General features: G+C 40.3%; 1 protein-coding gene across 1 annotated transcript in view; it reads right to left on the bottom strand.

The window, feature by feature from the left end:
* The window catches only part of DMRT1 (doublesex and mab-3 related transcription factor 1), a 73,200-nt gene extending 59,859 nt beyond the window's left edge, over positions 1 to 13,341 (bottom strand). Inside the window, exons 1-2 of the mRNA XM_087715117.1 lie at positions 13,021 to 13,341; positions 6,686 to 6,869 (exon numbers count right to left, since the gene is read on the bottom strand). Coding sequence (XP_087571243.1) covers positions 6,686 to 6,869; positions 13,021 to 13,341 — 505 coding nt within the window. The remainder of the gene's footprint in view (positions 1 to 6,685; positions 6,870 to 13,020) is intronic.
* Positions 13,342 to 20,791: the final 7,450 nt, after the last annotated feature.

The following is a 20,791-nucleotide window of genomic DNA, read 5'->3' as shown; positions in this document are numbered from 1 at the left end:
TAAGAAAGGAAGCGTCTCCCAATTTAATTATTTCCCTTGTATTTTTTAGTTTCAAGCCATCACTCTTTGTTATGCTGCTGCAAGCATTGTAAATAATACCTCCCCTTCCTTCATATTATTACCTCTCAAATATTTATAGACTGTTATATTCATCCCCTCTCTTTCTACAAGGTATACATCATTTCTGTCATCCAAGTCTTGATATATTCAGATTTATCCACCTCCCTGTTCATAATGAGATGCCACGCTCTAAAGCAAGGTTCCAACAAGAGAAGAAATGCTGTTAGACTAACTTCCTGATTTCAGCACTTCCATATCATCATTTTCACCTTTCCCAATCTCACAAAAGTAATTCGACGTTCAACTTCCCAGCAGAATGCAAAGAACAAAGATCTTTCCATTTTAAAGTTCCATCTATTTCATGTTTTTAGTTCACATGTGCATCTGTACTGTGATTTGTAAAACCAACTTCTGCTATGAGAGAAACTGCCAAGTGGCCAAAGTACATGTCCTCTCTTGCATTTGAAGTCCCGGAGATAGTGGTATTTGGATACCATTGGGTCAGCAACTGAAGCTCTACAGCAGGGCTGTCAAATTGGTGACCAGTGGGCGAGATGCATCACATCTGGCCACGCCCATCCTGCCGCCACAAAGGCAAAAAACATTGTGATGGGTCACGTGATGCGATCAGGTTTGACACCTGTGCTCTACAAGAAGACAGGCTAAACAACATCCAGGAGGTGAGGTAACAACAGTTATCACCAAATGGGAATTGGCTCACCCTTTTCCAAATCTTTAACAAAACAGTTGCCTTCACTACTAGTCCAGATACAGTACAGTACCGTGAGGGGAAAAATTGTTCAACTGCTGAACAGAGATGATAGCATGAGATCACAGAGTCCTTAATCTAGCCTGGAGAAGGGCAAAGACCCCATATGGTACTGATATTCAAAGCTCATTACAGACTATACCCATAGGTCAGCCCTCTTCACCACCAGGTGTGCTGTTGACCAAATTTCCTGGACCTCCAGTTGCCAATATATGGGGTAAAACAGGCTGATAAATGCCTAACATTCACCTTGACCACCACTTCTAAGGATTTAGGAATGAGCGTTTCAGTTAACTGACGGTTAATCAAGAATGGAATGGCATGGCTAAATTCAGCATCGATGCTGCATTTCTGTAACCAATACGGCCAAGAGACAAACAAATAAATACTGTATGCTAGATTTTTAATTTGTCAGAGAAGTCAATATAGTAAATAATTAACAGTTATTAACTTTAGCCTCTTTCAAGCTATTTAAAGTTTTAACAAAATGAAAACCACCCAGCTGAATCTGAATTCAGAAATGATCAATTGGTAAGTGGCTAGCAATCATAAAATACTGAATACTCTATTCACCTTGCAAAACTGGGTACTGCACAGCATTCAGGGGGAACACTTCAAATCATACAGCCTCCATGTACAATGGATTGCAATATACCAGTTTGAATATTTAATGGGGTATTTAAAAATTTAGGACAGGTTTGCTTTTCCCCTTCTGTTCCAATTAACCATTCCATTGGTTAGATTGAAGAAGCAAAGTGAAGATTACAATATATCCTTTTAATACCCAATTCTGTTAGTATCTAGGAAACTCTTCGTGGATACACTATAGGAGAATATTTGGATTAACAGGAGATTAAAATAATTCCAGCAATTCCCAAATCTATACCAATGAGACAAGACAACATGGAAAATGTTCCAGTCCTAATTTCTAAACTATAGAATGCAATCATTTAAATAAATTTTCATTAATGATATTTCCAGTATCATTTATTTTGTAAATAAGTATCAAACATTTGCACACAGGTTTTGCACATATATGCTAATTTGCACCACCAATTTACCTACTGATCATCTTCATTCCAATAGCTTTTATCTCATGGATTTTTTTATGACAGAAACCATAGTAAGCAAATGAAGAAATGTGATATTTTGTTTTTTAACACCAGCATCTTTCAAAAAGATTAAAATGAAACTTCCAAAATTTTTAGTCAAACCATTCAAATATTTGGAGTCAGCCAAATCTAAAAAATGGCTCTGCATGTAAAAATGGCTTTTGCACATATTTGTAGAACTGTATTCATATAATAGCAGACTGTTCCCACTAAATGTGATTAATGTATGCAAAAGAAAAATTAGCAATACAACTACTTTTTTCTTCTCAAATCTAATAAAAGTTTAAGTATTAAATTCTGGTCTTGCAAGATAGTTCAATCTTTTAAAGAGAGATTATGAAAGCACATTTTAAAAATCCTATGAGCATTTTGTGCTAGAATTTTATAAGCATCTTAAAAATTATATTGTGATCACCTCTGAATAGTCTAAGTTTGATTAACAACAGGCACTTTTTTTATCTAATTCATTTTTGCAAGAACCTTGTGTGAAATATTATTATTTTCATTTTGTAAAAAAGAAAACTTGCTTTGATTGGGGCAAAGGTAAGGATTCACCAGGAGTGAGTGAAAACAGGTATTAAAGATAGCTTTGTTCCCATTTTGTACAATAGAAGGAGATAACCCTTTTCTGACCAGATTCCACCAATACCTGGATGAGAAGGAAAAGGCTAGATAGAGTAGGCCTTAAATATGAGGAAGGCTTGGATTTTACTTATTCCATGGAATTTTGGAGATTGCTTAAAAACTATTATCAAGCCTTTTTAAAGGAAGGCTTTTTGAAAACCCCAGTTGGAATGATGGTTTTTTAATATGATGGATGGGTTCCAAAAGAATTGGATTGGGAGGACAGATGGTCTGTTTTTGAGTTAAAATCAGGAATAAGCACCACTATATCTAAGAAACAATCATATGGATGAACCCTCTTTACAAGCAGATGCCTCCTTAGCAAATCATCATCTGCTCAATCAAGGTACAAGTGGTGGTAGAAGAGATGGGTCAACAGTCTTCATTCATGTTCGTCTTACTCTTAAAAAGACAGACAATATAATTCTTCCTGTTCCCCCTTTTAAATTAGTTGTGAGAATTTGTTTTATTTTCCCTCAAGAGAAGGGATTCTTCTATCAAACCACCTTTTTCTTTCTTTTTGGCAACCAGGACACACATTGAATTCTTCAAGAGATAATAACCGGTCTTTTGCAGAGGAATGGTACTGTATGTGCTTTATGTCTGTTCATGCCATGTGATCAAGTCACATTTCAAACTACACATACAAACACAGGAGTCAGTGTTACACTTAAATTAAGATATGATTCTGAATGGCCCAGGAGGAGGAGGATTATGTTCTTTGTCATAATGAGAAAAATAAGAAACACAGGAACAGTGGAAATACAAATCCTTCTTTCGCTTTTCTCACACAAGCACCTAGTTTCTAAAGGTTTAGCTATCGAAACACCTTCATTATTTCATTTGCTTATGTAACTCATCCGGTTTCCTCTACTTTATCATGGTTGAAGGTGATGTATTTAGGCTACAATCTTAACACTAGATCCTTTTCAGTAAGAAGTGCGGAATTTTCAGGCTCAAAACATCTGCTTCAGTGACATGCAGTGAGGTTTATAGCTGGTGAGGCACTGACATAGGAGTTTCAAATTTGTTTAGACTTGTGGACTTCAATTCCCAGAATTCCACAGCCAGGCATGCTCAGTTCCGATTTAAAGCGAGAGTATTTTCCCCCCTTGCGAAATAAGTTTTCCTTCATTGTTTTTCTTCTCCCTTCCCCTCCTTCCTTCCTCTCTCCCTCCCTCCCCACTCTCTCAAACAGACACACGCACACAGAGAAGTTGGATCCCTCTCTCTCTCACTCTCTCTCAAACAAACACAAACACAGAAGTTGGATTGGATATATTTTCCAATGGCTTGAAAGCAGCTCCTCTGCCATACCCCCCACCCCATTCCCCTGCTGCCTTCCGATCCGAGCCTTTGATTGCAGGTGGAGCCACGTTGCCTTTTCAAACTTGTAATCAGTGAAGCTGGGCTTATATACTTTTATCCAGCTGTGTGTGTGTGTGTGTGTGTGTGTGTGTGTGTGTGTGTGTGTGTGTGTGTTGAAAAGGCAACGTGGCTCTACATGCAATCAAACTTTTTGAATTCCTCTCCCCTCCCCACACACACCTTTTCCAGCTGTTTCAGAGAGGATTTCAACTCTGCTCTTGCCTGCCCTCATGAAAAGAAAAAAAAATGTAAAAGGAGAAAGGCATGAGCTCTGAGGTCAGACTGAGCTAGTTGATCCCAGAGCCTCTAAAAACCAGCCTCTACAGGAGGCTAGAGAACCACGTGCCTCATCTACATAAGGCTTTTAACCCTTGCTTAGCTCTGCTCGAGTGATCATAAAGTCAGACTAAATGAGGCACCTTGTTCTCCTGCTGCACCCTGTAGAAGGCACTTTTTTAGAGGCTTTTTTACACAGTTAAGCACTAAGCAGTGTCATCCACTGTGATTCTGGCAGCAACTACCTCAGCCTTTTTCCTTTTATTTTTTTTTTCTTTTCATGATGATAGTGGTGAGGCCCTGTCTCCCCTGACTGCACGTCCCTGCTCTGCTTCATGCTTCTTTTACATTCTTGATCTCCATTAGCTTAACCAGTTTTAAAAATAAACAAACTGAAATGCAATGACAAGACTTAGGAATGAAAATAATGGTAAGTCCTCTCCCTTTATTCACTCTTCTGTTCTGTCTTCTTATTTTTCCCCCCCTCAGATAGCATGGCGTGTCACCAGAGGCTTGAAAAATGGACTCTGGCCTCTCAATGTGCCATAATATTTCCGGCCTGCCAATAAAATGGATACAGCAAAAAAAAACAAAAAAAAACTTTTCTGGTACCTTGTATGATTTGTGTGGCTCCTTCACACCCTATTCCTCTCTCGGTAAACCATGTACAGTGTGATGAAGTTTGAAAGAAAAACTGCTATACCTCTAAGGAAGTGGGAGGGAGAGAAAACCTTCACAAGAAAGGAGTGAACCCACTGCTTTCTGGAGTTGTCAAATGAAAAATCTGGTGTCATGGACTTGTGGACAATAATAGCGGCTGCTCAAACTGTCTCGACTGGAGAGAAGAATGAAACACAAATTATGAAACTGCCATCGACTTCTGTGACTTATTAAAGCTGTGCCTGAACATTTATTTCTTTTGCTGGTATCCAATTCTGCTCAAACTCAGAGGAACTTAAGTGTATAAATAAGAAATCATATATAGAATTCTGATGGCTGTTCTTAGCAGGACTTGCTATATAATTTAGAATGCAGGAAGTTCTGCATAATCCATAGATTGGGAGGGAATGCAATTTTTCATATAACCAAACTAAACTACAGACTGCAGTTAAAATTGCTTTTTTAAAGCCAATTGAGATCCGAGGGTTTTTCAGTGGTCACTGTACTATGATTTGCAGCATCCTTCATTGTGGTTCACATGATTGAGGCTCTGGGTTTCAGCAAAAATGAAAGCTTCAGGAGTCAACTCTTTAACGTATCTCTTTCTCTTAATGCAACCACAACTTTCTTTAGGCTCATGAAACCTTAACTCCCTCCCCCACAAAATAATTCCTCAATAATGTCATACTTTATAAAGACTAAAACATGGTTAAAAAAACAACTTGTTGGAGTTCTGAGAGAGACTAACAGTGAAAAAAAAGTACAGTCAAATGCAGTCAATTTTTTTATCACTTGCACTTTGCCTTTTGTATGTTTGTATGTATGTATGCATGCATGCATGCATACATGAATGTAATTATGAAAATTATTTGCCACCCATCTCATAACCAAAGTTTCTGGGCAGCTTACAACAAAAAATATTATTGCATTAAAAATAATAAAATGCAACGATCATAGAAATACAATGGATAATATCATTAACAAATAAAACCATTACCACCAGATGTGAAAGGAAGGACATACTAGGAGAAGGGGGGGGGGGAGTGGGATGAAGTTTTAATTAATCAACCAGGTTCAGTAAGAAGATCTCCCACTGGGTCCCCAAGCCACCCGGAAAAGCCAGATCTTAAGGCTTTTAGGAAACAGCAGGCGGGTGGAGTTGATTTCACTTTAGGGGTTTGGATATTCCAGAGGCAGGAGCCATGGCAGAAAAGGTTCTTCTCCTGGATCCTGCCAGCCAAAATTCCTTGGCTGACGGGATCTGCAATATGCCCCCTCTACCAGCATGGGTGGAATGGGCCAGTTCCATTGAGGTGATATGGTTCCTCAAGTAGACTAGACTCATGTCATACATTGCTTTAAACAAACACCTTGAATTGCACCTGGAATCACTGTCAAACTGAATAGTGCCTGAAGAAATAACATTGAATTTATGAACAAATAATCAGATTAAGGCAGGCTATTCAACTTTAACCAAAATGATACCTCTAAAAGAATGTACACTGTAAAGATGTAACATAAAACAGGATTTTATTGTCCCAAAGGTGTTTTTTTCAAGAGGCAACTGGACTTCTGGTTTTTCTTTGAAGACATTTCGCTTCTCATCCAAGAAGCTTCTTAAAAAAGCACCTTTGGGACAACCATGACCTGGATGACTAAGGATCTCCATAGGATTATTGTATGTGCTTTTATGCATGCATCCCTGGTTTACTGAAATCAAATTAGATCTGTTAGAGTCCAAGAAACTCATGACAATGTGTCCCCCCCCCCCAAGATGTAAGACTTTGAAGGAAGGTCCCTTTATCTAGGACATTACCTGTGGATGAGGTAGACACTACAGTTGCTGTGGTTGTTGACTGGGGTGGGCTGGTGCTTTCCAACAAGCAGGAACTGTTAGCGTTGTTTTCTTTCTTCACGTACATTTCTGTGGCGCTAGGCAATGGGATGGGGTGGCTAATCCCCAGCTCTTCCTCTTGGGCTTGTTGTCTTCTCAATGCAACCTGGAAAAGGGAAAGTTACACTGTATTTGTACTGTTATCTAAAAAAACAACAGCAGCAAAATTGGGCAGAACACTGCAATTTTCTTTATCTTAACACACAAAGACTTATGGATGCAAATAAAAACATAATTTTAAAGCTAAAAAAATTAAAAAGAGAAAAAATAAGAGAAAAAATTAAAGAAACCTACAAGGTAAGCATCTACCAATAAGATTTCTAATGTGGCAGCTGTCTAAACTTAGTTAACTGTTATTTTTTTAACCCTTGGCTTTAGTTATTTGGAAACCCCCTGAAAAACAAAATGAGATCCTTCAAATATAAAGAATCAATTTGAACTGTGATTAAATGAACTGTTTTTACTGAAAACCAGAGATGGAGATTTGGATTCTTTTTATTCATGTTTTATAACAAAGGATTTACATCAACTGGAGTGAGTAGGATTAACAGCATCTATCTTTCATAAACAACATAATTTTTCACCTTTATTTCATATGCATGAGTCTTTTGGGCATCTCAGGATGTAAGCCTTATTAAAGCAAAATAATACAAAGTACTTGATACAGAATTTCTGCAGAAAATGTGAGGTTTTCAAAACATTATTCTGCTCTGGAAAAGAATTAAAATGACGTTTGAAGTTCAGAGCATTCATTTTACAGAAATCTCACTGAAGCCAATCCAGGCAGATCTTTCTTGAGCATTATTTTATAGATTATCTTATGCTGTTGCAATGTAAACAAAGTGAAACAAGACTATATATTCTGGGCCACTTAATTGCACATATGTAAAATATATACAGTATGTCTTTCATTCAGAGTTACCATTAAGAAATGGCATTTTCCCCTAGCATAGATCCTTTAACAGTTACATAATATTGAGCAAGAGTGTGAAAAATGTTTCAAATCTAAACTGTTCTGAACTCAAAAGATGTCTGTCTTAAATGCAAAACAAACTATTTCAATCATTTGGAAAGTGTTCTTAGCAGAAACAAAATTGTTCAGAGAACAAAATGACTTTCAAAATGACTGGAAGGGCCCGTTTCACACTTGACGTGTTCTAAACACACCAAATTTTGAGAACTAGAAGGATAAATACTGTATGGCTGATTTTCAGACTGGTACAAAATGAAAAAGTAGGTTAACTGATTACAAAGAAGCAGAATGCAGAAACAGAGGCAGATTAACACCATAGCTAAAGGAAGCAAAAACAGGCATACAAATATCATTAAACCAAAACACATTTTAACATTTAATGCACCAGGAAGGAAAACATTAATAACCAAGCCAACTGATACCAATTCAATGGAACAGTAGAACGTTTGCATCTTTTAAGTTTGGATCCGCTGAAGGGGTAAGTTTTTTTATCTAAGAAATCATTTTTTTCAAGCCAAGACATTCCAGATACTATAATGTGCTATAAGTGTTGTAGCTGGGGATGATGGGTGTTGAAGTTCAAGGCATCAGAGTCTACAAGAAAAATGTGATCCTTACACTATCATACAACTAAGAAGTTACAACTTTATTGCAACCAACAGGTACAAAATGATTGGTAATGTTTTTGGAATTAAACATTTCTGAAACAGAAATATTCCATGGCAACTAGGGTAGTGCTAGGCTGCAAAAAAATATTTTTGTCTTTGCTGCCATCTAGTTGTCATTCATATTTTTGCAGTCCAGATCTGCTAACCTTACTACAATTCCAGTTTTCACACCTAGTGCTGAAGTTTGCAAATTATATAGCACCAGGCCAGTAAGATACAGGCTGTTTGCTGATATCACACAATTCTAACCAGCATGTATTTACAATGGTTGCAAGGTCCTGTGGCCATGAGGTTGCCATTTGCAACTTTCCCAAGGAGCTTCCAACAAGTAAAGTTAATGGAGCAGTCAGATATACTTAAATAAGTATATTTAGTGTAATATGTATTCTTAAATAAGTATACATAAGTGTAATAGGATTAATGATTATGATGATTAACAACCATGGGAAAAAGTTTGTAAAATTGGACACAATTCACTTAACAGCTGCACTGCTGTTGATGGAAGTTCTGGCCCCTACTGTAGTCATAAATTGAGGACTACCTGTATGGATACTACCCTTGGATTACACAGGGTAAAATTCAATCCTTTCTTCAAATGGTAAATCTGATCATTCTTTGCCCAGACAGCTTTGAAGCAATACGGAAGAGATTTGCTATTGTCTTATTAGGTTTTTTCCCCAGGTTTAGCCTATAGCATTCCAATTTCTGTTGAGCTCCCTTCCAAGTATTAACCAGATCCATTTCAATTTAGCCTGGAAGTGAACGAATACACATACAGAACCATTCATTTAATAACTTCTCCCTATCTTTTATCTGTAAGACTAAAATTCCCCAAAAGGCTTGTGTTTACAATGACTGATGAAAGCTGTTGTCCATAACATTTAGACAGCATCACTTTGGGAAAGCCAAATTAGACACCAAGTTTTTACACTAAACTCTCATATTTAAGTAATGAGACTAAATCTGAAAAAAAAAGACTTATGACTAGTTTTCACTTATGATGGTTGCAGCAACCCATGATCAAAATTCGGGCACTTGTCAGCTGGCATGTATTTCTGACAGTTAGACTGCCTCAGTATCATATATTCACCATTTGCAACCATCCCACCCAACCTCTGACAGTCAATGAGGGAAACCAGAGTTACTTAAAAACTAAAGTGATTCACTTAACAACTGTGGCAAAAAAAAATCGTAAACACACAATGCACTTCTCTTGCTTAGAAATGAAAATTTGCCGCTCTATTGTGGTCGAGGACTACCTGTATTTAAATGAACATGCCAGTGAAACAATAAAAGCTGGCAAAAGCTAAAATATGAGGTTATAATTCAGACACATATTATAAAACCCTACTCACAGATAGTCTTTTTTATATATAAATGATTGCTTAACAGAACCAGAATGTCTTTTGTTAGCAAACATTTTTTTTAGTGATGTAAACTGAATTGTTGAAGAACTTTCTAAAGTCCCATCCCATTTGTGTTTTACAGCAACATCAGTGTGTCTCTACTACCAGGGGTGAAATTCAGCAGGTTCTGACAGGTTCTGGAGAATCCATAGCGGAAATTTTGAGTAGTTCGGAGAACTGGCAAATACCACCTCTGGCTGGCCCCAGAGTGGGGTGAGAATGGAGATTTTGCAATATCCTTCCCCCAGGAGTGGGGAGGAAATGGGGATTTTGCAGTATCCTTCCCCTGGAATGCGGTGGGAATGGAGATTTTGTAGTATTCACTGCCACACCCACCAAGCCACGCCCACAGAACAGGTAGTAAAAAATTTTGAATTTCACATTGTCTACTACCCAAATTTCTTCCCTGATCATCTGGTAGCCGCAGCCCATGATTTAAACATCTGTATGTCATTATTTCCATGTATCTGTTAGCCAAAACCCAAAAATGACACATGATTCTTCTACACTGAGTTCTTTATTGTTTTCATATCTATACAGACAAATTCTTGTCAGACTGAGGACTTTATTATCTATATCTGCAATATACTATGTAAACTATTAGAGGGGGGGGCTGTCTTCACGCTCTTTCGCATGTAACATCCAGTCTGAGTTGACTCTTACTCCTCTAGACTGAACCCCCTTCCCTCCTGGGGAGCCTCCTTACTACATTCCATCACTGTATCAGAATGAGAAGAGTTTTACCCACTGTTCCATCATAGTATGAAGGCAGAATTTGCAAATTCTGGCACCCATTCTTTATGGTGCTGAGGTTAGGTGATCAGCTGCAGTGTATTTGGGGGTTCACTGTTTGTGTCCCTGCATGACCTCTCCTCTCTGGTCACTGGTCCGTCTCTTTGGCTGCCCCTTCTTATCTGTCACTATGAAGCTGACAGTGACCCTTCCACAGTAATGAAAACATCTTATAATATAAAAATTACAAATGAAATCAAAACCAATATTTTAAAATGATTCTTAGAAGAACAGCAAATTAGCACTATTGACTGCTAGTTCATTTAAGCTCACAGCTAAAATCATTTCCTAATGGCAATGTACATTTTACTTGCAAACATTCTTAAGGTCACCATTATTTTTGTACTTATGAACAAAACTCCTTAGAAATACAGAATTTTAAAATTACTGTACAGCTTTACCTTCATTCTATACTCCCTGTCTTTACAAGCAATTCCCATTTAAAAGATCTTCTTCCTAACCTTGCTGGAGCGACTCCTTGAGCCTTTGATTACTTTTCTGTTGCATTTGTAGAAAAAGGTGTAATTTATTAAATTTTTATCTCATCTTTATTACTTTGTAAGTAATTCAATGTTCCTAAAACTCATTCCTCTTCTTATTTTCTCCAGAACAAAAATCCTGTGATGTGGAGTGGGTCGATAGAGTACGACTGGCCCAAAGTCACATTACACAATTGTGCATAATGGCATCAGAGTATATGCTTAGATAACCAGATATTATTCCGAGCTGTTGAGACACCAATCACAAAGGCTGAAGCACTTTAGTCATAACAGATGTCATGGAAAAAGCTAAGGGCTAGTGATGCAATCAGCTAATATTAAGATAGTATAATTTTGTAATGATATAAGAAAGGTGAATAGGCACTGCACCATTGTTGGAACAATCCTTTCCATCAGTAGGATCAATGTTATATTAATAGTAAAAAATACAGTTGTTTCCTTTGGAGTGTTTTAAAGAAACCGCTTAGGTTTAAAGGAGATGACTACTCTGCAGAACAAAGTCTTTCAGAAAGACAAAATTTGTTCATATTTACTTAAAACAATCAACTATGGGAGCAACTTTAATGATAAAAGCAAATCAGCGCAAATCAGCATAATAATTACTGAGTTAGTAGTACAGGAAATTTTTGTAGAACAAACAGTAATGTTGTCTTGTAAGTATAAATGCATGTTGTTTCTGTGCCAATTTCTTTTTTAAAAATGAGTATCCAGATAAGCCAAAGAATTGGGCACTGATGGTCACACAATGGAATGGCATTCTACCTTTGACTTGCCAAACTGGCATTCTTGAGATGTTTTGGACTACAATTCCCAGCACATCTGGAGATTACTAAACTGTGGGAGGCTAAATTGAAAAAAAAAACTGTTGAAAGATTGTGACAACACTCTTTTCAAAGTATTCAGAAATGGCCTACAGATTTTTTTTTTAGTTTACAATTTTTGTAACCTTTAAAATGTTGATAATTGAAAATAATTATTCCAATTTCTCATGATTCAAGCTAAACATTCTGAATGGGGAAAAATTTAAAAATACCTTAATGTACAGTTTTCTAACAGGAAGAATTTTTAATGCAATGATTTTGCAACTCAAAATGCTGAATATGTTATTTTGCAAAAAAAAATTTTTTTTCACTCACTGAATTTTAAACATTGTAAATGAAAACAAAGACATGAACATGTTAATACTTGTGTGGTTACTAATATTAAAATTTGATGTCACTGATTAAAAACTAAACTAATGAGTCTTTCACTAAGGAGTCTTTCACTGACTTAGTTAGGATCTAGGATGTAGAACCTACCACTCTTCCATTACCTTAATAAGCATTATTTCCACACTCAAAATCAGTCTCACACTCAAAATCAGTCTCACACTTACAAATGCTTTCAAATGCAACGATGCAATTTGCATTATTCATTGCAGGATTCCTTTTCATGGCATGTGTTTTTCATTTTAGAGGCGTATTCTACATATAACAAGCATTATTACTTGCAAAACAATCCTAGAATATTAGGAAGCCGTGCGCTATTTGAAACTAATGCCAAGAAAAGCGGGGGGGGGGGTATGAAAATAGACAATGATTGAATTCCATATTATTTGGACAATAAAAAGAATATGCAGTGTTTTGCTGAAAGCCAGAACAGTACTTGGGCGATGCGGGACAAACTTTTCTCCTCTCCCAATGTATCCTCAACTCCGGCAACGAAGTCAAGGATTCCTGCAGAAAAAGCATCCGGGAGTTTGTTTTTTTTACACCGGTCTAGCCTATCCAATTCTTCGGGGCAGAGGTTTTGGGGGATGAGGCTTAACCTTACTTTCCAACCTGCATCACTGAGCGGCAGTAAGGCCGCCCTGTGCTTTTTCTGCCCTAGAGCCGGTTCCCCGCCATTTCTTTCCTTGCTTAACCCTCCGGCTGCTCACCTGGGCGGCCATCACCCGTTGCCTCTCGGCGATCAAGCTGCATTTTTTACACTGGCAATCTCTCCACATGCAGAACCGCTTGTGGCCCTTCAGAGGCGAGGAGTAGCCGTGGTTCCTACAGCGGGCGCACTTGGGGAGCCGCGGGGACTTTTTCCCCGCGGCGGTGGCGGCCCCAGCAGGGCCCTGGGTTAAACCCCCGGAGTTGCCGCCACCTCCGGCGGCCGCCAGCCCGGCAGCTTTCCCAAAAGGGCCCGTTTTGGTCCCCTGGGCGTGATGCTCCGACGAAGCCGACGGCTTGCTGAAGGAGGTCTCGTTGGGCATGGCGCCTTTCCGAGCCGTTAAGTGCAAAGAATGGCTCGGCTTTTCAAGGAAGGGCTTGCTTTTTAACCGGAGCCTGAAAAGGACGGGCGAGGGTCCCCGGAGGAGGCAGCTCGCCTTGGCCTGCAAAAGCGGTTGCTTTTTGCTCGGATTGGTATGCAGCCTCTGGAGGAGCCGGCTGGCAGGTGGCAGCAAAAGCCGTGCAAAGTTAGCAGCCCACCTCGTCACTTTGCAAAGACGCGCGGGCCAAATGAGGAACTCGCTGAACTTTTTGCTATTTGTTTGAAGGTATATTTCCAGAGCCCAGACCCGCTCCCGGGCGCTTTAGGCTCCACCCCCAAGGCCCTCCAGCCGCCTCCTGCAAGCCTGACCCCCGCCCCGCACCCCACCGGCTAGGCCCAATCTATGAGGTTCCTTGCAGAGAGATGCCTGCAAGGCAGCGGCCTTTGGCACGGAAGCTTCTCCTTCAGGTTACAACCCACTTGCAAAGGTCTATGGAGATTCTCAATCATCCAGCCAAGACGTGGTTGTTCCAAAGATGCTTTTTTCCAAAAGCCAACTGGATTTTCTAGGTTTTTTCTTTGAAAACCTTCGCTTCTCATCCAAGAACTGAAGAAGCTTCTTGGATGACATGCAAACGTTTTCGAAGAAGAAAAAACACACACACACACACACACCCAAAAAAATCCAGTTGCCTTTTGGGGAAAAAAGACACCCTTGGATGCAGTATTTGAAACTTAGTGGCAGAGTTCATAAAATAACCGGGTTAGTCTTCAAGACGCTACCAAACTCTTCGCTGGCTTCAATAGGACACGTTTCCACCGCCCCGCTCAACGCGGCTGATTCCCAACGATGGATGCAAAGCGAGGCAGGTCGCCGGCGCGCGCAAATCCGAGCCGCGCTCGCGCAAGGCCGCTGCAGCGCAGGCTGGATTTCTGCAACGCGCCCCTCTCCCGGCAACAAGGGGGGCACAAGTCGGTTTGTTTGGCACAGAGGGCAAATGGAATGGGTGGCGTTGATAATTTGTAATGGCGGGACAGGGTGGGGAGGCCGAGACGCAAAAATGACATGTTTTTAATCTCGGTTTTTTTGGCTCTTTTCGCGGAACCTCGTTTGTCCCCGGTTTCTTTGCAAGCCTTTTCTTGCGTTCGTTCCCAGAGAACTTTGGAGGTTTGCAGCGTTGGCGAAGGCGGGCGCGTATAATTGGAAATAAGTCTTCGTAGGGGGACTTAATTTCGTCCTTGGGAAAGGTGGGGGGGATGGGGGGCAGAGGATCAGCACAAATATGTCTCGGGCCAGACGATTTATGGGGAACAGCTGCTTCCAGACCTTACTTCCACTTCATGAGGATGAAGAGAAGTGGGAGATTTCCGTCCAATTCCACATCTTTAGTCTGGCTGATTAACGGCTAAAGCCCACCACCTCCCTGGAAAATTCAAGGTTTCTCTTCGGTCGGCGTTTTGAGAAATAGTTCTGCAACGGCTGTAAATTTGAATAGTAATTCTTAAATATATGGACGTTTCGTTCAAAGGCTCTGAGGGACAAACACTTTTTCTCTTCCAGAAAGGAGAGTGTTTATTAAGGATGTCCGTTATCAATTGCTGATTGACAGTTTCTCCCCTAGAGGAAAACTTGTTAAATACTTCTCACCCGCCCTATAAGATACTGAATATGATAGTGGAATGAAAACAAAATACAAACAGTTCAATGTATATGATTCTGACATTGTTACTTAAGAAGTAAATGCAAAATACAATTTAAGTAACACAATAAGTATTTCATGTGAAACACCTGAACAGAAATGGGAATTTGTGGATCTTTAGGGGAGGGGAGGCAGCTAGAGGTAAGATTTCTAATTCAAACCCGGGTTGAAGAATAAAACGGTAATTCCCACCACAGAACAAAGATTATTGCTGCTGGGATAACATTCGAGGTTTGCCTGAAGAATCCCTACTCCAAAATTATAACAGCAAAACCTACTTTATCTATGAAACAAAATGAACCAGTATATGTGCTGTCAATAGAAAAACGCTACTTTCTCAATCTTTTTCCAGTGAATATAAATTAGGACAATCCACCTAGTTAGAGGAATCCTCATCCAGGTCATGTCAGGGCCAAATTGATTATGAAGACAACTCTACCATTGTTACGCTTTTTTTTATTAAAAAAAGTACAGACCTTTATGCCCAATTGCCAATGACAGAATATGATGCAAGCAATCAGATTGATTGTCCAAAATGGGGGCCAGAGGGAAAAATTCGGTCCCCAAAGAAACTGAAAGAACAGATTGAGAGGTCAAGACATCTGCTAGGCTTTAATCTAATTTGTACATTACTTATTAGTTTGTTTATGTGACATGATAGGCCAAGATAATGGATCAATACGAAGGTATGTGCCACAGAAAAACATCTTGCAGAAATGGACACTGCGAATAATATGTTTTATTAATCAGATTGAGATATATTGTGTTGTCTGAACTGATTCCAAGGGTGTAAACCCTTGGTTTAGAATTGCAGAAACTAGTAATCAAATCTGTCACCAGCCTTGTTTTCAGATTTTAATTTCTGTATGCATTTTTGTATATTCAGAACTTTTTAACTGCTCTGAACTTGGATAAAACAAGAGCCTGATCTTGTTGAGCCTTTCATAATATGGAACCAAACCTCTGTCAATGAACAGAATCAACTGCCCTAAACTCATGTGCAGCAATAAGGTATGCTGGTTACATATGAAAGTCTGCTTGATGAGGGCTTAGTTTACTTAATAACACTATGTAAACTAAGGCCTGTAGTGGCAAAGGGAACCTGTAGGGGAGCAGGCTATGAAATATGGGGAAATGGCTTCTGGTGTGTTATTAGCTGTTGAGATGGCTTTTGTAAACAAGACAAGACACTTCAATTGTGTTTTTTCATTAAAATAAATCATTTGGCTATATAAGAAATTGTAGGTTACTTAGGATAAATACAATTGCTTGTCAAAGTGCCTACATAAACAGCCTCTTCCCTCCGTAAAGAGGCACTGGGATGTGACTAGAGGATCCCATTGCAGTCAGCTGTGCTGTTCTTGGGAATAACCAGCTGGACCTCTTAGAGAAGATGGCTGGTAGCCCTCAGATCAAGAATTGCAAGCAAAAATATGTCCTGAACAGGATGCTAGGCTATTCCACCTGACACTAGAGAACACTGACAGTAGAGAACATTACTGAGAAGCTGAGGTCACCACGGTTAAACATCGTTTTCATGTTTACAATGCAAGTGACATGGTTGCAGACATAGCATGAAAGTCTATAAATAAGTTAACCATAAGTTAACTGTCATAGACACTCTTAGTCCAGTAGTCCAGGATCTGAAAATAAACCCCTCATATAATTGTGGGAAAATCACTATTTTATATAAGTCACATAGATTGCTAAGAACAAATGTTAATATAATTTTAAGCATACGTTTTGTAAAGGTAAAGTCACTTAAGATGCAAATACCGTGTTTCTCCAAAAATAAGACCCTGTCTTATTTTCTTTTGGGCTTGAAAAGAAGCACCCAGGCTTATTTTTGGGGAGGTCTTGTTTTTTTAAGTGCAGGAAGCAGCAAGTGCAGGGCCCAACGGGAATGGAAGCGCAGCTACCGCTGGCCCTACCCTCTCCATCCCATTGTCTACTTGTTCACGGCTTCAACAGGCCAAGCTCTTGGCATGCCCCATTCTCCACCTGTCTTGCCTGCTGGCCCAGCTGCTGCTGGGACACACCTCGGCTGTGGTGCCTTGCAGGGGCTCTTCACCCTCCTGGCAGGGTGGGTGGATGTTGGGGTGCGCCAAGAGCTTGGTGTCAATGTCCGAGAGTCGGAGTTGCCACATATCACGGAGGGGGGAGGGGGCACACAGTTGGGTGTCAGGTATTGGGTGCTGTAATGAACTCACACTGGTAGAGGTTCAGGAGAGAGACAGTTTTAGCCGGATCAGAGGCCATGAATCCAGGCTTGCTGGAGCCTGCAGAGAGCCATGCCTTCATAATAAGCTGGCTGCCAGAAGCCAGTGATGCTGGCTAGAAGCATTTTTGTTTTTGTACTCACTGCATGCTGAGCCAAGTCCAGTAAATATTTATGTTGAATCCTTCAACGTGGTCTCTTCCTTTGCTGGCCAAACTTGGAACGGTGACACTTGGCCCCAATTGAGGCCGTGGCCAATGAAACCAGAATAGACACTACCATCGAACAGAAAAGTAATTATCCAAAAATCAGAACGAGATCACATTGGAACCAGTAAGATAAGCAGAGAAAATAGGTTGGATCAAGCCAAGGTTGTGGAGAAACACATTCCAGAAAATCTGCCCAATGAATCTTAAAAGATCAGAATTGTGCAAGTCTCAGTATTTCCTCTGACACTGTGGAGCCCAAAGTTGCACATGGGGCAAGCAGAGTGAGAAAAGTATTAGTGTTTTTGAATTTTAGTGTTGGAGAAGAAGATGCCTGAGAACACATTACCATAGATGGCAAAAAAAAACAACCCAAACCAATGGATCATTGAATGAAACAACCCAGAGTTCTGACCTGAGGCACAAATGTCCAGGCTCAAATTAGACTATTCAAATATGGCAGGGGTGTCAGACTCCATTGAAGCCTGCATCAAAGTTGTGTTTGACCTCGGAGGCCTGTGGGTGGACGTGACCAGTTCGCCCTCAGTCATGTCAAAAGCATCTGTGATTGCCAAGTGCTAAGGCTCCCTGAGATCTCCCATCATTCATTATAATCCTCCCTCCCTCCCACCCACCCTTCTCTTCTTTTTCCTTTCTTCTCCTTTCTTCCTTCCCCTCTTTATTTATTTTTCCTTTCTTGCTCTCTTCCCATCTTTCCTTCTTTTTTTGTCTTTCCCTTTCTCTTTTCAATCCTTTTTAGCATGTTCAAATACATTTCTCTTTTTGTTTCATTTTTAGTTTGTTTTACTAGCCTTCTGCCAATGAAAACGGGGCTCAGGGGTGTGTGTGTGCAGGCCCCCAAGCTTCCTTTTCACTGACAGAGGCACCGCGGGCCAGTCTTTTGCTGTTTCCAGGCCAGCCCCGTGGGCCAGATCTAAGCACCTCGTGGACCGTATCTGGGCCGTGGGCCTTGAGTTTGACACCCCTAAGATACAGTGTACAAAGATGTAGCTCTTTGGAGAGGTCTATAATGCTGGGAAAGGTGGAAATAAGAGAAGAAGAGAATAGCCAACAGCAAGATGGAAGGATTCAGTCACACTGCGAATGGCAACACTGTTGGAAAACCTAAAAAAGCAGGGACAGAATGTCATGGATAAAAATCTATCTATGTGGTTGCTAAGAGTTGACACTGACTTGATGGCACATAATGGATCCTGCAAGAAGCAGTTCAGCAGGTGCTCACAATGCTGTCCATTCTAATAGTGCCTTTACCTCTCCTCCTGCTCACATGATGAAGAGCAAAGCGTGTTCTGGTCACTTGGTGCTTTTTGTTGCATATGTGTATATATACACACGAGTAGTCCAGTTTCTCAGCAACTTTTCGAAGTTACAGCAACCCACCCCAAAATGTATTTCTGAGCCAGAATTCAGATAGCTGCCCTTTCCCATGGGTAAATGATTGCATTTTGGATGCTCAGCTGCTGGCTCGCATTTAAGGCCATCTGCAGCATCCTATGATCACATGACTCTGATTTATGATGATTTTTTTGATGAAAATCGGTGTTCATATCCTGTTTCCAGCAAAAAGAAAATTACCATTGTGAACAATGGCTTCGCTTAAAAACGGCTGCCAAAAAAACAGTAAAATCAGGTGCAGTCATAATTTGTGCTCAGTTATGGCTGTAAGTCAAGGACTACCAATATGTACGTATATAAGAACACAGGCACAATGAATGGAGAAAACTTAAGTTTACATACAGACATAACATGTTCATTATACAGAAGAAAATACAGATGCCTCCTTTAGCTCTTGCTGGTAAAGTGATTGGAAAAGATGTCAGAAGCTAGAAGCTACGCACGGTGCTTTTATTTATTTTTAATCCAACACTATGTTGTAAAGAAATTATTTCTGGACTTCACTTTCCAAATTCAGAAGTGTTCTTTGGAGCTATTTGGGATTTTCCAGAGAGGAAGGGAACCTCTGGTTTGTTTTACTATTGGTCACATAGGATGAAGTGCAAGATCCCACCCCCGTGGGTTGGTTCTTTGACATCATAATTATTTATAAATGTTCCTGCACAAACCTAGTTCCTCCTGTCTAGTAATTGATTATTCTCTGTCATCAGTCCCCATGCCCCTCAGATCGGCTCCAGGGAACAACAGTTCTAAGTTTGGTGCAAATGATTGTACAAGGGTAGCAAAATGATATACAGATGTTCATGTTGTCACACAAAGGCCACTTTACACACTTTCTTCCTGACATCTGATGCAAGTATGTCAGTTGTAACATTTACAGTATATCAGTGATGGCTAACTTTTTAGTCCTTGCATGCTGAAATTGCGTGCGTGTGACAAGCGCACGTGCCCACACCCAATGAGCCCCGCCCCCTGTGCATGCACGCATGACCCCCATGCTCCCAACACACATGCGCAAGATCCCCCCTGTGCTCCCCCTGTGCATGTACACGAACCCCCCTCCCCGTTTTGGGCCTAGCAATCCTCCTTAAAGCCTCCTGGGACCAAAAACAGGCCGCAGGGAGGGCGTGTCCTCCCATGCCCTGTTTTGGGTCTTAAGAGGCCTCCCTGAAGCCTCCTGAAACAAAAGATGGGGTACAAGGGGTTCATGCTGCATCCCTCTGCACCCCCTCCATTCCCACGCTTGAATGTGGGATCCCCCTGCCCTCCCCACGCATACATGTCTGTCTCCCACATGTGTGGCAGAGATCTGAAAATTGGCTGGCGGGAGGTGTGCATACATGTGCAGTGAAATTGAGCTGGGTGATGGCTCACGTGTGCAGAGAGAGCTCCGTGTTCCGCTTGTGGCACACATGCCATTGGTTCACCATCCTTGCAGTATATGATGATATAGACCTGTTTGTTCATTTGCTCCTTTCCCCACTGCCTATGTACTTACAGACCAAGGAACAAGCACAGAGCTCTGTGTGTGATGAGCATAAAGACATTCAGATGGCTTTGTGTATAATCCTGTAGCAAACTCTTAACATTTATGGTCTCCTTTGTAGTTGATTTTCTTCAATGACTTGGTATAACCTAGAAAGCTTTTACTTCAGGAAAGGAGGATTAACTATGCTGCTTTTTTATCCTGATGTTAAATTTGCCTTGCCCACTTAACTTCCTAACACAACTATTCTTTCAGCCAAGCTTCCCATTGTGCCAGAAGTTAGATTTCTTCATAAAATTGTTCCTCCCTCTAATTCCCTTTGTGGTTTGCCTCCTTAGGATCGGAAATTCCGTGGATGGACATGCAGATTATAAATATGCTTACCTGACAAGCTAAATCCAAACCAACCAACTCACATTTTGACT

Source organism: Thamnophis sirtalis, unplaced genomic scaffold (genome assembly GCF_051295495.1).
Source record: "Thamnophis sirtalis isolate CommonGarterSnake01/CBP01778 unplaced genomic scaffold, rThaSir2_p1.2 scaffold_5, whole genome shotgun sequence".
Classification (NCBI taxonomy): Eukaryota; Metazoa; Chordata; class Lepidosauria; order Squamata; family Natricidae; genus Thamnophis; species Thamnophis sirtalis.
This window is presented reverse-complemented; position numbering and strand designations above follow the sequence as displayed.